Source organism: Podarcis tiliguerta (assembly GCF_965153285.1).
Source record: "Podarcis tiliguerta genome assembly, chromosome: 11".
NCBI classification, from domain to species: Eukaryota; Metazoa; Chordata; class Lepidosauria; order Squamata; family Lacertidae; genus Podarcis; species Podarcis tiliguerta.
In genome coordinates, this window is record NC_139544.1 from 23249408 (window position 1) to 23264820 (window position 15413).

Consider the following 15413-nt stretch of genomic DNA (forward strand, 5'->3'; position numbering starts at 1 on the left):
TCTTGTCCCTGTCCTTAATTCCTCCACCTGAAGTTCAAATTGACTCAGACTGAATTCTAGGGACACAAGATCTTCAGAAGCCAATCTCCTCCAGCCTTTCATTTCAGTATAGGACTACATTGCGCAAAAAAAGGTAATTAATGAAATAAAAACTTTTGACTCACTAATATTTGCAGTCTGCAATCCGCCCACGAGTACGCTACAAAGAAAGCTCTTGTAATGTTTAGCCCAAAGCGTTTTTCCTAAATACTTTTAAACATGTTTTGTTCTTTAATTACAAGCTATAAGTACAATGTATTAAAAATAAAAGGAGGGAGGATTTATAACTATTAACCATGCCATGTAACAATTAATTTTCAAACCTTGGCTCTCAAGCTGTTTTCTAAAGGCCTTCTTTAGCAACAGCTTTAGGGACTCAAAACAGGTTTTCAGACACTGGCTGTCCCCATATATTTAAGGCCATAAAAACAGCCATTTCAAATGTATATAGAGCTATCAAAATTAATAATCATAAACAGCTGTTTAAAAGAAACCTTCACTAATGTTTTTCAACAAAGCTTTAAAACATGTATTTTGAACCACACTATCCGTTAAAATCTGAAAAGTAAAAAAACTAAGCTTCTGAAGCTATATTTTAAAATGAATGGTAGCATTAAATATAAAATGTTAAGATGATGGGTATGATCCATCTAACATACACAACTATTGTCAAAAAAATATTATGGACTGAGATAAAAAAAAAAGGACCAATATATAAAAACTCGCAGACTTTTGTAGGCTTGTAAGCATTAAAAATATGCGCTGGCCCTTCATGAAACTACACCTATATTTTATTGTGGTTTAAAATATTCCATTAACAGTTTATTCATTGTGTTTATAAAAAAATATTTATATACTGCTAAAGCATTTACAACAGCTCGAAAGAATGTAAATACCCACAATCTCAAAGGAATAATTGTTAGACTTTCTGTATTGGTTCTTCCTAAGTATAGCTAAAAGTTTGGGTTTGCCTCCAAGTAATATGACTTAATGGCAGTGGTACTTACGGTGCTTTTAAGTAGGTTGAAGTCAAACCAAAGGAGAAAAGTCACGTGGTCCTCTAAGGTCCTTGGTGAAAAGAACCCAGAAAGGGCACCTCTCTCTCGCCCACCGAGTGTTGCCATATTATGTAGCAAAAAGAGGTTAGAAAACTGTGTCGCAATATTCAGCTTCTTGGAGTGGAAAGGAATGGCTAAACCACACCTTTTTTTAATGTGGATTATGCAAGTAGAAAAGCAAAGGCACTAGGAACAGTGTGGAAGGGAAGTCATATGGTATATGTATACATGCTGTATTTGGTACGAAGTTGTAAGTGGGACAGGGGGAAGGGAGGGGAGGGGGTTAAATATGTTCCTGTTTTTGAAAATGCTAATAATAATAATAATAATAATAATAATAGGAATGAGTAATGGCCCAGTCAGTGCACAAAAAATGATCAAACTGATTTTGGAAAGAGAATATTCCCCCCACCCATTCTTAAAGCTTGTGTATGTCTGTTTTTGGAAGAGTCCATCAAGAGAGATGCACTTCACAGTTCTTTAAGAGTTGAAATCAATTCTACGTTTACTTTTTTAGACATGTTGGTACATGGCAAGTCTGGGGTATGCACTAACATGAAACAGGAACTTTCCAGCTTCTGGCTCAGTGAATTTCTGGGTAATAGTAATCTTTTGTCTCAAAACGTGTCAGGACATTCACAGGACACATGTGGAATTCTCTCTAAATGTCAATTCGCAGTGACTGCTACATAAAAAAAAGATCTATGAATCAATTCTCATCCTGACATTTGTTAATTGAAATAGTCCTTAAAACTGGCCTTTTGGAAGCTGGCTCAGTGGCTTAGGTCATGTAGTTTTGCTTACTTTTGTTTGGTAAAGACCAACAACTCAGGGTAAAACACAAGCTACGCATCCCTGTGAGGCACACAGCAAACCTTCGATCTCTGGCATTTCTAGTAAAAAGGAACTGAAAACATCCCATGCCTGAGATCCTGCAAAAACCTTTGCCAGTCGGTGTAGATTATGGGGACTAAATGAACCAGTGGTCTGGTTCACTATAAGGTATCACTTGTATTTATTATTCAGAATTTATATTGGCTATATATAACATGCATTCTATTATCCATTAGCAAGCCAAAGGTGATGCATTCCAGACTTAAAGGTATTCTCAGTGTCATTCCTGAAATTCCCTGGCAATAACCAGTCTCAAGCTTCTTCTTCTTTTTAATGCTTTATACAGAATCAGAACATTTGTTAACATTCCCTGATGATGATGATAAGCATTTTGGGGGAAGACTTATGACTATTGGGTTATATTTGGTTGCATAGTTCAAATTACGTAATGGATATGAATCCTGGAAATTTAAAAAACCCACTTCTTCATGGATCTTTTGATTCCATTAATTACAGACCAAGGTCAGAGGTGTTTATTGGCATGCACAAATAGTCTATAACTTTGACATCAATAATTGTTTAATGTCACCAAGGGAGGGGACACCCAACTCTACAATTCTATGATCAGATGAGCTGACATTGGATTGGATGTTTTAGTCAATACACCCACATGAATTGCTTTTGTTATGACATTTGCTAATCCAATAGTCCCGTTAATAACTATTGACTTCTTCTTTAAAAAAATGAAAGAAGTCAAGCTTACTTGATCCATAGTTATTCTGTCTGTACTGTACCTGTACATTATTCAGTGACAAGTGTAAAATAGACCCGGGACACTTTTCTCGCAGTCCGTTTTCTCACTTTAACACCTGTTAGTGAAAACTGAAACATTACTTTATTATTTGTTTGATCATTTTATATATGCAGGGCATGTGTTTATATGTAATGAAAGAACAGCAAGAACAAGCAACAATGGCAGAATATTACACCAGAGTCACAGTCTCCCTGCTTTAAATCCAGAATGATTACAAGAACTTTGAGCCCTCTCCCGAAATACTGTTAACAGTATTTTTGCCCCATGGCACATGCATTCAAAACTTGGATTCAATCCCATTGATGAAAAAAAGGAAAACACTTCTTAATATGCAACTAAATGCCCTTGTGCACTATCAACTATTGTCTTTGTAGCTAAGTTCTGTTGCAGTGTTTGGATCTACAGTTTGGCCTTGGACTGCCTTCAATCTGTTTAAAACAGGCAGTGTCTGTTATATGTTGAAAGTTGTTGTTGTGGTGCAACTGTGAAGGTTAACTGTTGTGTTCTTATGAGAAAAGGCGCAGTGGGCACAGGACATTATCGTGGCTACATTTTAGGAGGTACTCCTAAAAGGGAAATGATCATTGCCAGTAATATTTTGGAACTAATAATGCAACCTATTTTGATACTTAGTTCCCATCTCCCTCCTAACTGCTGACACCGCAGCATGCAACTATCGTGATAGCAATGGAGATGCTTCCACAGACAGACATCTATGTAGTGCTTATACCTAATTCAAAAAAGTTTTCTTAATGATAGGGAAACATAAATTTCTTCTTTATTTTTTCCAGGAGCAATTAAGGGCAAACACAAAATGCATAGCCATGGTGGGTCCTGGGATATTTTTTGTTTGCACCGTTTGAGGGTGAGTGGGTGAAGCAGGAATGAGAAGAACTTTTTGGATTCCCAGCCCGAGCCTTCAGACAGATTTAAACGGAAGTGATTTTTGTGAGCGTCGCGAAAATTCCTGTAGGTTTGAATTGAGAAATGCCCAGCAGGAAAAAGTGCGGCCTTAAAATCTGCCACTAGAGGGAGTCTGGGCACTTTCAAACGACTGAAAAGCCCAGAGAAAGCAGAGTAGGGAGCCAAGCGGATGAAAGACGAGAGAGTATGATGATGCTTGGGTTTTTTTTTTTTCCTTTTTTGTTCATCTGCTGAAGAAACCACAGCAGATACAGCCACATCATGCTTGGAAAACATTTCGCCTCAAATTAAAAGCCAGCCGTTTCAAAGGAAGGAAGGCAACCTCAACCTCAAAGATTCCGGACACCAGAATGTGCGTCTCTCTTCCAAAGATTCCCCCCCCCCCCTATTCTCTCTTCTCTCACCCCCACTTTTTCAGTTTTAGGAGGATGAAAGGTTAACTCAAAGTGGCGCGCCTTCCTCGGAACTACCTGTTCATGGATTGTTGAAATCACCCCTCAAATGGACATCAGCAGGGTGTGGTTTGGTGCGAAGGCTGATTCGTGTGTAAACAGCCCTTTCGTTTGCCTTCTGGAGGAAGGTCACCTGGGCTAGTTTCCCGGTAGCGCAGCGTAAGCAGGGCAGCTGCTGGCGGAGGGCGAGGCGAATGCCCTTTTAAGAATGAAAAATAGCTCCAGAAAGACCCCTGGCTTCTACTTCTCTCGATCCAAATAAATGTGAGAGGGGGGAAAAGAGGTTTTCAGGTGAATCCCTTTGCCGCATTCAGCTAAATACTTAGCAGAGAGGTCTCTCCGGCTGCGTGGATCTTGCTTTCAATTGCGCTACCCAAGCAGGGCAACCCCATCTCTCGCTTATAAGCCCCTTAAATAAACTAATTTAAAGCCGCACCGCCGACCCGTCATTCAGCGGCGCAGAAAAGCATTGGTGGGGGGGAAAAGAAGAGAGGATTAAAAGCGGAACAAAGCAGCTCCGAAGTCTGTTTTCCAGACTGCTAAACTTTCAAAATGTTGATTATACACCGTGTGCGAGATTAGACTTGCAGCCTGTGGCTAGATCCCCCCTGATCTCGCAACCATCCACCCTCCCTCCAGCCGCTGATGCCGCAACCCCGTCCACTGGAACTGGGGAGGCGCCTTTCGTAACCACTCGCTCCCCCGATCTCGCAGGCAAGGAAAAGATCTCTCTCCCCCAGCACGATCCTGCGCCGTCTCCCGCGCGGAAACGGTTACCTGCGGCACCGAGGGAACCACTCCTTGTAATTCAATTAGTCAGGTTTTGCAGAAGGCGGGGCTTGCGCGGGGTGTCGTCTCTTTGGAACGCGGGGGGCGGGGCTCCGGGGAGAGGCCACGCCCCTTTCCGAGGCACGGAACCCAATCGCATTGGAGAGAACGCCGGGGAAGAAGGCATCTGTAAGCAAACAGCAGCCTGGGCCGTGACTGGCTGCTCCGGCTCACTCCCCCCCCCCCGCCAACCTCGCAAGTAAACTGCATGCAAAAAAAAAATCCCACATGATCGAGCAGCAGCAGCGCCTTTGCTCCCAGCTAGCCGACTGCGCCTCTTCCGTGCGCGCGCGGGCGCGCACCCCCGCACCTCCACCAACGGAGGCTCTCTCTCTCTCTCTCCAGATTCGTCTCCTGACACCCAGACGCATGTGGATGTGTATATATATCTCTCTCCGGACACATCCCGTGTAGGCATCGATGCAGCTGTCTGTTGCGCGCAGGCACCGCCAACCCCGCCGGCCGCCTCGCTTTGCCTAGGCTGCCGCCGCCGCCGCCGGATTTACACGCGAGGAAGAAGCCGGTCGTTGCAAAAAAGAAAGGGGGCGTGACTATTTAAATATGTTTCCCCCCCTCGTAAATTCTCTCTCTCTCCCCCCCTCCTCCTCCTCTCTGGCAGTCTGTTGACTTCTGCTTCTCCAATCCTCGTTGCGTTTTCCGATCCCTGCTGCTTCTGCGTTCGAGTTCTGCTTCCTTCGCTCGCCGGAGTCGCGAGAGAGACATTTGCCCGCTTCTCTTGGCGCTGCTGCTGCTGCTGCTGCAGACGGCTGAGAGCAGCTGCCTGCTGCCGGGCCAGACCCCGAAGGTGCCTCCCGCCCGAATGTAGTCGTCGGCGAGGGAGGCTTCTTCCTTCTCTTCCCGCCTCCTCTTCTCTTTTGCAAAGTTGACGTTCGAGGGGCGACTTGGACCTTGCCCGGCTCCCCGAGACACTTGGCGAAGCTGAAAGGAAGCGAGACCGCCGCCGCCGCCGCCTCGCCTCGCCTGGAGGGGTGAGGAGAGGGCTCAGGCAAGCAGCAGCTCCTGCCTTCCGACAGACGAGGCGCCTGCACCGCGAAGCAACAGCAGCGGAGTTGGCGAGGGGCGCGCGCGCTCTCTTCCCTTCTCCCTCAGCCTTCCCCCCCTCCCTTCCAACCCAACGAGGGAAGCCGCTCCTGAGGCGATTCGGCGCTGACCTATCCTGAGGATTAGCCAACTCCTGCGCGGCATTCCGCCCCCTCCGACCCCCACTGGGTCTTGTGGATTCCTCTCGCTTGTTGGTCGTCCGTCACCCAGGAAGAGGGGGGAAAAAAGAGACGGGAAGGCGAGCGAGGCGCCTCAACTCCCCAACTCCAGCGAGCGAGAGGCGCCTCAGAAGTGGACTTCTCCTCACTCCTCTTCATTCTCTCTCCCCTTCCCCCCTCCCCGCCGCCCCGTTTCCTCCGAGGATTTCCTGCCCGCTTCTCCTCAGCCGGCCTCGGAGCGATCCCTTCAGAGCCCCTCGCGCCAAAAGGCGGGAAGAAGGAGGAGGAGGAGAAGAAAGGCGCCTCAGAGAGAGAGGGAAAGAAGCGCGAGGGCGGGCGAAAGGAAACCCCTCCGGCCAAAGGAGGCTTGGCCCGCGGGGCCGCCCATCGTGGGCGCTGGACGGGGGCCGGGCCGGTGCATGTCTCGCCCTGGGCTCGCCACAGGACTCGCCGCCTTGAAGGAGCTCCTGCCGCCGCCTCAGCCTCCGTCTGCTGCTGCTGCTGCTGCCCAGCTCCCCCGGCCGGGGCGCGCAGACTCCCTGAGGATCCTTCCGCGGCGCAGGCTTTTCCCCCCGCGGGGGAATCTCCTGGCGGCCCCTCGCCCTTCTCTTTGTGTGTGTTTTTTTGGTGTCTTGTGACTCCGGTGTGGCTTTGTCTCCTTCCTCCCTCGTTTTCTCCTCCTTGTCGCCGTCTGTCTTTTGAGAAAGGAGCGCCTTGTCTGTCTCTCCCCACCCCCGATTCTCCCCTTGTGCTGCCGCTGCTGCCGTGTCTGTGTGTGTCTCGTTGGCCGGGAGTGATGTTGCACGTGGAGATGTTGACGCTGCTCTTTCTGGTGCTCTGGATGTGCGTCTTCTGCCAGGATCCCAGCTCCAAGACGGTGGCCGACCGCTACGCCGTCTACTGGAACAGCACCAACCCCAGGTAAGGAGGGCGAAGGCGCCTCTCAGGCCGAGCCCCCGCCGATGCTTCTCAGGGATGCCGGGCTACCCGGGGCAGCGGCCGCTCGAGGATCGGATGTAGGAAGGGAAGGAGATGATGGGCTGCCTTTTCCCTTGGAAGCACCAGCCGTTGGGCATCCTCCAGCGGGGGAAACCCTTGCTTGGAAGAAGGGGACAAACTTTTCCTCCCTGCTCTGTAGTTTCGGAGGCATCGCCCTGCGCCTTGTTATTTCTGGGTTGCATCAGCGCAGCTGATTTCCAATCCTTGGCTGTTGATCGTTCCTAAGGAATGCGCCTCTTATCTTAGGCACGCATCTCTGAAACTTGTAGTGAATAACTCCTGAGAGCAAATAGGTGAACTCATACACCCAGGAAGTGTGTGCCTGTGACATATTATGTGTGTGTTTCCCTTAGTACCTTGCTACCAGGGTTTTTTTTTATGGTAGATCTTTTTTTTTTTAACAGAACAGAGAAATTCTAATCATTTTACTCTAGCGAACTTTTTTTTTTTTGCAAGTGACTACAGGGAGAACCTCAAACTTGTTCAGCGTGTTACGACTTTTGCCAGAGTGGTTCTGTTTTCGTTAGACTTAGACTTAGTTTTTGTGGATTGTGGTTGCCTGTAGCCACATGTGGCACCTGTTCTGTGTCAGGGTTAGAGTCAGTAAAGGAGAGGTACTTCCCTTGCTTTCCAGTTACTCTTCTTTCCATCTCTTTGCCTGGGGTAAGAGTACATGAATCTTACTTTTAAGCTGACGTGGGTTAATTGAGTAATGATATCCCCCAAGTTTGAAATGTTTCAGTGCAGCCAGATGATCCCTAGACTTGCAGGTTTCTCATGGAAAAGGGCGTCTCAAGCTGTCAGAGCAAATTCAAGTCCAGTGGTTGGTGATGCTCTCACAATGCAGAGGAAATCTGCTGTGAATCCAGACTGCTTTATGCAGAGAGTTAGCATCATCAGGAGATGATACTGAGAGCTTGAGAGAGGATGTTCTCTTATGGGAGACATGTTTAATAATAAAACTGTAAAACTGTAAAAACAATCTTTCACTGTGTTCCTTTGTTCTATTTGCATTTTGATAAACATAGTAAGTGCAAATAAAACCTATTTTGTTACTGTTTCTAAACTCTCCCATCACGATTGCATTAGGAAGTTTTGCTGAACTGCTCACATCTCCCCCTTTTCAGTACCAGAAATTACAATCTTTTCCCAGTGCTGCCCCAGCATGAATAAGGCACCTCAGTACTTCAGAAGTTGTTGTTTTTTTGTTGGAGAGGGGGTTGCATTGTTAAAGTGGACAAGTAATTTTTCTTGGCTCTTCTAAACCTATCTTGCTACTTCAAGTGAGTTTCTGGTCATTTTATTTTATGTTATCTTTTTGCTATGCTGCTGATTTGGCTGCTTGAATTGAGATTAGCACATTGATTTTTGTCGCAGGTCATGTTTTTTTATAGATCTGTGGTGCCTGCCAAAGTCTGTTTTACTCTGTATGTGAGAATGGCCTCAGAATATATGGTGCCAAAGTTAAAAACTGCTTGTTAAGTACCTTGAGTTCAGTAGACAGTTTGGCGTGTTAATTTTGTGTGGGGTACTTCAAGCAAAACAAACATTAATTTCGGTGGTGTGTGTGACAATTAATACTGTTCCTGCTACTTAATTTTCTTGGTGACAGTTATTAACAGTTGTGTTATCAAAACCTGCCACCTCTCTCCCATCATATCAAAGAGAAAACTGCAACCACAAGTAAAACTGGTCAACTGTTAGAACAGGCAGAAAGCTTTCCCTCCCAATATGCCTCTTCTTAAGGGTGATTGTCCCATCTTAGAATAAAAGTTAAAAAATGAAGTGTATTTGTTGAAGATGGTGAAATAATAAACCGAATTCGCCTACTGTAGTTGTGAAACGGAAATGTTTGCTGCTTTGAATTTGACCAAATGACTTGCACATGTTGCTCTTTTGCGAAAATCAAAGCATGCTATTAAATGTTTGCTTCTCTGCCTGTTATGGTATTAATTAAAGATGCGATGTAGGTACAATACTTCACTATAAATAATCCATGGAACATTGGGGTCAAAACTAGAGCGTTTAAACCAGTGAGCATGGATAACGCCCATTTAAATGATAACTTTTGTGCCAATAAAATGGTGTGTAAGAGAGAGGAGATAAAAAAAATAGCAGAGGAGTAATGAGTTATAGAACTTGGTAAAGGTTGATGTGGGAATAAATTCCTGAAACTAAGGGCTTAGAACACTGTACTATTGAAAGTGTTTTAAACTATAAGGCTCTTTCACAGTCACTATAAGCTCATAATTAAAGCAATATAATTAGTTTCTTTTCTTTTCTAGAATTGTTAACATATCTGCATGCTTTATGTTCGCTGTTTGCTCTGCTGAACCTGAAAAACCTTGCTTCATAAGATATTAAAAGTTAAGAGAACTTGCCATGTATTTTTATAATTCACAGTTAAGGAGAAGAAGTACTGCACCCATAATGGTATTATTTTTTAAAAGATGCCATCACAGGTTACAAGAATGAGTTTTTCAATTAATAAACTGGGCAACTCTTAAAAATTGCAGAGTGCTAGATGATGGCTATCACTTGACAAACAAAATACTGTTTTTTAATGTATTGTACTTCAAATTTGGAAAACCACAAAAACTTTTGAGAAGTAATTCAAGTGCAAAATATTTCCGTAAAAGAACACTTAATATTTTGTGCGTAATTTCTTAAGCTTCATGTATATTCCCAAAAAGCTCATTTATTTAGATTTTATATAATCCAAGCATCATATATAGCATCAGAGAAAAGACTTCAAATTAAACAGATGAACACTAAATGACTTAACCACTAAGTACTTTCAGTAAGAAGCCATTTTGCTATATATATGGGCCTCAATATGGTGCAGAAGTTGGTACACTGAAGTTTTTATATGGTCAGCGTATACATATGAAGGATGGACATAATTTTTTCAGTAGTATTTGGATATTTTAGTAAAACTCTTCATCATGAAAGAGAAGCAGATCTTGGAATAACTGTACCTAGTTTTCCTTTCTAATGTAAGTTAATTGAATACATACAATTGTAACTAATATCAGTTAATAGTAGCGGTTAATCAGGACAGTAATTGTAAGCCATTTCTAAAATGGTTGGGTGATTTTACTTTAGGAAGTATTTGGCAAGTTGTCCTAAAAACTATGATGTACATAGCTTTGTGACTATAAATGACTATATATGGACGACAGACTTTATAGCTATATTTATGGCTAAAACATGTACATTGAAGAATTGTATGCAGAACAGCTGAATGCTGTTTGGAACCCTTGTACAATGATTGGGCAGCTTTGAGAGGGGAAGTATAGGCTTCTGAAGCAAATGAGTATTATGTTTCCTGAAAATTGCATAAAGAAATCGTTTTCTGTTTTAGGGCTTTATCCTTCAAATACTTAGTGTGTCAAGCAGACATTGCAGATGGTTTACGATCCCTAGTGCTGTGTTTTGCACAACTGTTTCCCCATTTGCAATATCTAGATTATATCAGGCTGCATAATGTACAAAAGCTAGTTAACACTGCTTGCTTATATAAGTAATTACGTTAAAGTCAAACATGCATTAAACCTAGGAATATTTGTATACCTATAAATAAAAACTAATTATATTTCCACACTGGTGCACGTGCAAGCTTGAGTAAAAAAATTACACTTTTAATTATGCATTTTGAGAAATATAAAATTTTGCCAAATGGCGCTTATCTAATGGACAGTGCAGTCCTATGCATGTTTACACAGAAGTAAATCCAACTGTATTCAGTAGAGCATAATGTGTGTATGATTATAGTCTTGGGCTGCAATCCCATGCACACTTGGAAGTAAGTTCTGTTAAACTTAATGGGGTTTACTTCTGAGTTAGACAGTTATAAAATCAAATCATCAGATACACTAAGACTGGTTGCCACAAATAGTGCTTTATCAGAGTTGTTGTGAAGGAGACTGCATAAGTGTAAAATGCGCCATGTGTCGTCTTCAAAACACTGTAGGTTTTGTTGCAATGAAGAGGGCTTGATCTGACTTGCATACATCTGATACGAGTTTTTTCCTGATACAAGTCTCACTGAAATTAATGAACTTAAGTGATTTCTTAAGTTGAACCTTGCACTTAATTCCTTCACTGTGTAACTCAGGCCTTAAAGTAGGTTAGCTTTCAGAGATGCTATTGCTGTTGAAAGCTTTCAGTTTTAACTGAATTTGGCAGTTTCTCAGAAATACTCAGCCCAGTGGTTTGCAGAGGGGTTCTACTTTATTTTATTCTTGACGCTTGTAGTTTTATTTCCAAATCCTACATCATTTCTCTGTGTACTATTAATACTATTGTATGGGGGAAAATGTCTTTGTGGTTAAATGGGAAGACCTAACTTTGTGTGGTATGAACCTATGACTATTTCCTCTAAAGTCCCACTATCTTAAGTGTTGTAGGGATTGCAGTCTCTATTTGAAGTAGATATATAGGGTTGCAGTGTTAGTTTCTTAAGAAAGTCTATTTATAATATTAATATTTCAAATTCTAATTTTATTGGCAGCTACAATCTGGAGGGACTGCTATCTCAAAGTCAGTGAATTTCTTGTGATTAAAAGTGCAAAGAAAAAGCATTCAGTAGGTCGTTGAATGCGGTTTACTTGACTGTGTTACCCTGAAAATTGTGGCCCTGAAAGGCCTTTGGTATTTTAAAATGGACTCCCCATACAGTTCAGCGTCTCACTTGGAAACCTATCCAGTGAGCCATAGCTATATGTGCCTTCCTTTCTAAAGGAGATGGTACTGACTTGAGGGATGAAAAAATATCACCTGCCTAATTATTTTCCCATTTTATTCTTTTGCAAGGAAGCAAGGAAATTCTTAATGGTGATATGTCATTGTGTTGGACACAACAGCCTAATCTAATGTGAGGGGCAGACAGGCAAATATGCTCCTTTCTGTCCTTTCCCTCAATATTCCAGATTATGCTGGGATGAGAAAACAAATGAATGCAGTGAGTCCATCAGGAATCCTGACCTTTTTGCTTTTGATGACTTAAAGATGAGACATGGTTACATACAAGGACACTGTTGCAAGGGGAAATGTAATGTTAGAGAGATACTAAACTGAAAAATAAAATAAGCAATAATGCTTCTAATATAAATTGACAAAGTGTTCGCGTTTCTTAAGACCCAAACCTTTTATAGGAATATTTGTTAACTTGGATTTCAGGTATGCTTTTTGTTTGTTTACAAACTGAATAGGCACAGTTCAACAAAAGTTAAATACTGAACATCACATTCCCATTCTGGTCTACCCCAAAGTAAGCCCCATTGAGTTCAATGAAGCTTACTCATTGTGAGTATAAGATTGCAGCCTAAATCCCAGTGATTTTCATAGCTCTGTTTCAGTAGAAAAGCTAGCGTTTGAATATTTACCATTGTAATCAACAGGACTTGAGTGCTTCGCCTTGGCTGCATCATGACTTTTATTTATTGACTGGGATCCTAAATTGACAGCTGTTCTCTCATTATTTTGTATCTTGCTGTCATCAGTAAGTGTCTAATGTTTATGAAACTATGGGCCTCTGTTGGTTGTTAAAATCTGACTCAATATAAAATGCATTACATTGCTAAAGTATTGGAACTTTTATTATTATTATTAGTATTAGTATTATAAAACCTATACAAGAATAGATTGTGGGGCGATTCTCTTATTACTAGGCGGGAACAGTACTTAGAGATACTTATGACTATCCAAGATGATAAATTCAGCTCATATTACTATTTATTTTTATTAGATTGTATTAAAATGCCAAATAAACAGTTCCTTATATGTTAGCTATTCGACATATATTTATTCAACTTCTGGAATTGTTTTAACCTAATTTTTCAGAGGTTGACAGTGATGTATTTACTTTTGAGAACAATTTCCTTTTGTATACATTTCTCTTCCATTTCTGTTTAAATGTGTAGTCATTGAGAAATTAGATGCTGAGTTTAAAAGAGAAATATTTTTAAAACCACTTTCTAGTGATATTACAACTGTTGAAATATAACTCGAGTGTAATACCCATCATCATACACAAAAATAGTATTTCACGTTGTTCATCTTCCAACATCTGAATAGCACTGGATGATCTTTGTATACATTGTAATAGAATCAACTAGAGAATAAGTAAGTACTCATACTTTCGTCCCCTCAAAAGCAAAAAAATGAGAACTAATGTGTGATGTTCAAGTAAGTCATACTCGGAATAGATAAACTGAAATTGATTGATTTTGGTGGGTTTACTCTGAGTATGACCTACTTGAAAATAAAATAAATACCATTCTCCTTTTACACTGACTATTACAGCACTAATCATAAAGACACATTATAATGTTTTCTTTCTGTGTTGCCAAAGAGCATCATTGATATAGTTGACGGTTGACTGTTGGAAATGTACTGTCAAATTCTTATTTGTCATTCCAGCGGAAAATAAAATTTAAGTCTAATTTTTGTTCTTAAACCTTACTAAAAGTTCAGAGTCTAAATTTGAAGTAGAAACCTGCTGGTGTTTCATCTTCTGACTGAAGAGCCTTTGTCTTCCATAAGTTATTGGGGCGGGGGGGAATGAACACTTCTATCATTCACTGCATTCTGAAAAATGCAGTGAATGAAAGAAGTGTTCAGGAATAAATAACTGTACAACAATTATTAAAACTACACCAATAAGTGGAGATCCTGTGGGTGACTTGTATGTACCCAGTTCAATTGCTGCCTATATCGATTCCTGAGTTAAAAGCATACATTGATTGGGGAATTAAGTGCAAGAGTTGATGAAAGAGAAAATACTGCTAGGGTGTACCTGCAACTGGCCCTCCCCAACTTCACTTTGACTCGCTCTTGCATGTAATCCCCAAACCTCTTTTTTAAAAATAAAATAATTAGCTTGGAAGTTTAAAGAGAAGTTTGAGGATCTGGACTGGATCGGGGCAAGCGAGGGGGCAGTTTATGACGGGGAAACTGTGGGACAAAAAGCAAGTTGTCCTGTAGCTCATGGCTCTTAACAGATAGCCGTATAAAATCCTGCTAGGCAATTTATCATCAGTCTAGAAGGAACAGATATTGAGTAACTCCTATATGCATCTTGTATTATATGACCAATCCCACAGATTTCCAATTTGTGCATGTGTGTTCATGCCTGTGCGCGCACACACAATTCTTAGGCAAGGAGCTGTGTTGCCAAACTGCTGATGCCATTTCCAAGGCTAGTTTTTACTCTCCAATTTGATTCAGTTCGCATCAAGCTCTTTTTGAAACCTCCATTTTGGATGGCTCTATTCTATTCAGCTCTTATGAGTAGTGAAATGGGGAATGGGAAGACTACATAGACGAAAACATTAGATGTTTGGTGTTCTGATTTATACAATACAGTATATGTATGAGGTCTCTATTTTGCCTTTGAGTTCGCTGAAACAGTACTGAAATGCTATAGCATAGCTTTAGCGCTGCATATTAATTCAAAGTCATCTTGTTCTGTGTTTAATATGCTGTTTTCATCGTCTAGTTAGCTTTTTGTTTGAATACATATATTTTTAACAAGTAAAACTGGCTTTAGTTTAACATTGGACATAATTTCTGCATACTCGGCAAATTTCCCCTTTATTCCTATTTCCTATCATGAGGGAAACAACATTTTAATTTTTAAATATATGAATAGCAATTAATATGCTAGAGTACAGTGAATATTAAAGTACAATTTCACACATGCAAATTTGGATGGAATCCTTGGCCTCTATTCTGTCACAGAAGTACTGCTACTTTATACCATATACTATACAAAATAACACGATGGTTTTGCTTTTAACATCTTACACTTTGCTTTGCGTTTGTCTTATTATTCCAATTATTGGAGTGTGTTGTAACATTTGGTGGCGAGCTGTTTCCTTAGAGGCAGAGGAATATTGAACAAGAGAGTAATAGTCAATATATCAATTATCTAGTTTTCTCATTCCAGGTCAGCTTATTTTGCGAACATAATTAAGTATATGTTTGGGTTGCATTGTTTACTGATTTGTATAGGACTCAAGCAATGGTTGAAGGTTGGCTCACGTTGAAAAATGGAATTGCCTTCAGATTCAGAAATATTCGTTCTGCCTTGGATCCAGATTTCCCATAGGGTGGCATCTTCCACTGGGGTTGGGAGCAGCTGGAGAAGGGGAAGGTGTCTTTTGCATATACCTTCCCACACCTGTGCCCTATTGAACAGTGTTAGAAGAGGTGTTGGATTTTGTAGGGGAAAGGGGGAATT

General features: G+C 41.5%; 1 protein-coding gene across 2 annotated transcripts in view; it reads left to right on the forward strand.

Annotated features, from left to right (window-relative positions):
• The first annotated feature begins 2358 nt into the window (after nucleotides 1–2358).
• Nucleotides 2359–15413, forward strand: part of EFNA5 (ephrin A5) — a 217681-nt gene continuing 204626 nt past the window's right edge. The window contains exon 1 of one of the 2 annotated variants that reach the window (XM_083404383.1): nucleotides 2359–7090. In XM_083404383.1, coding sequence (XP_083260509.1) covers nucleotides 6966–7090 — 125 coding nt within the window. In that variant the 5' untranslated portion in view covers nucleotides 2359–6965. The remainder of the gene's footprint in view (nucleotides 7091–15413) is intronic. The other variant, XM_083404382.1, reaches the window with a different exon arrangement.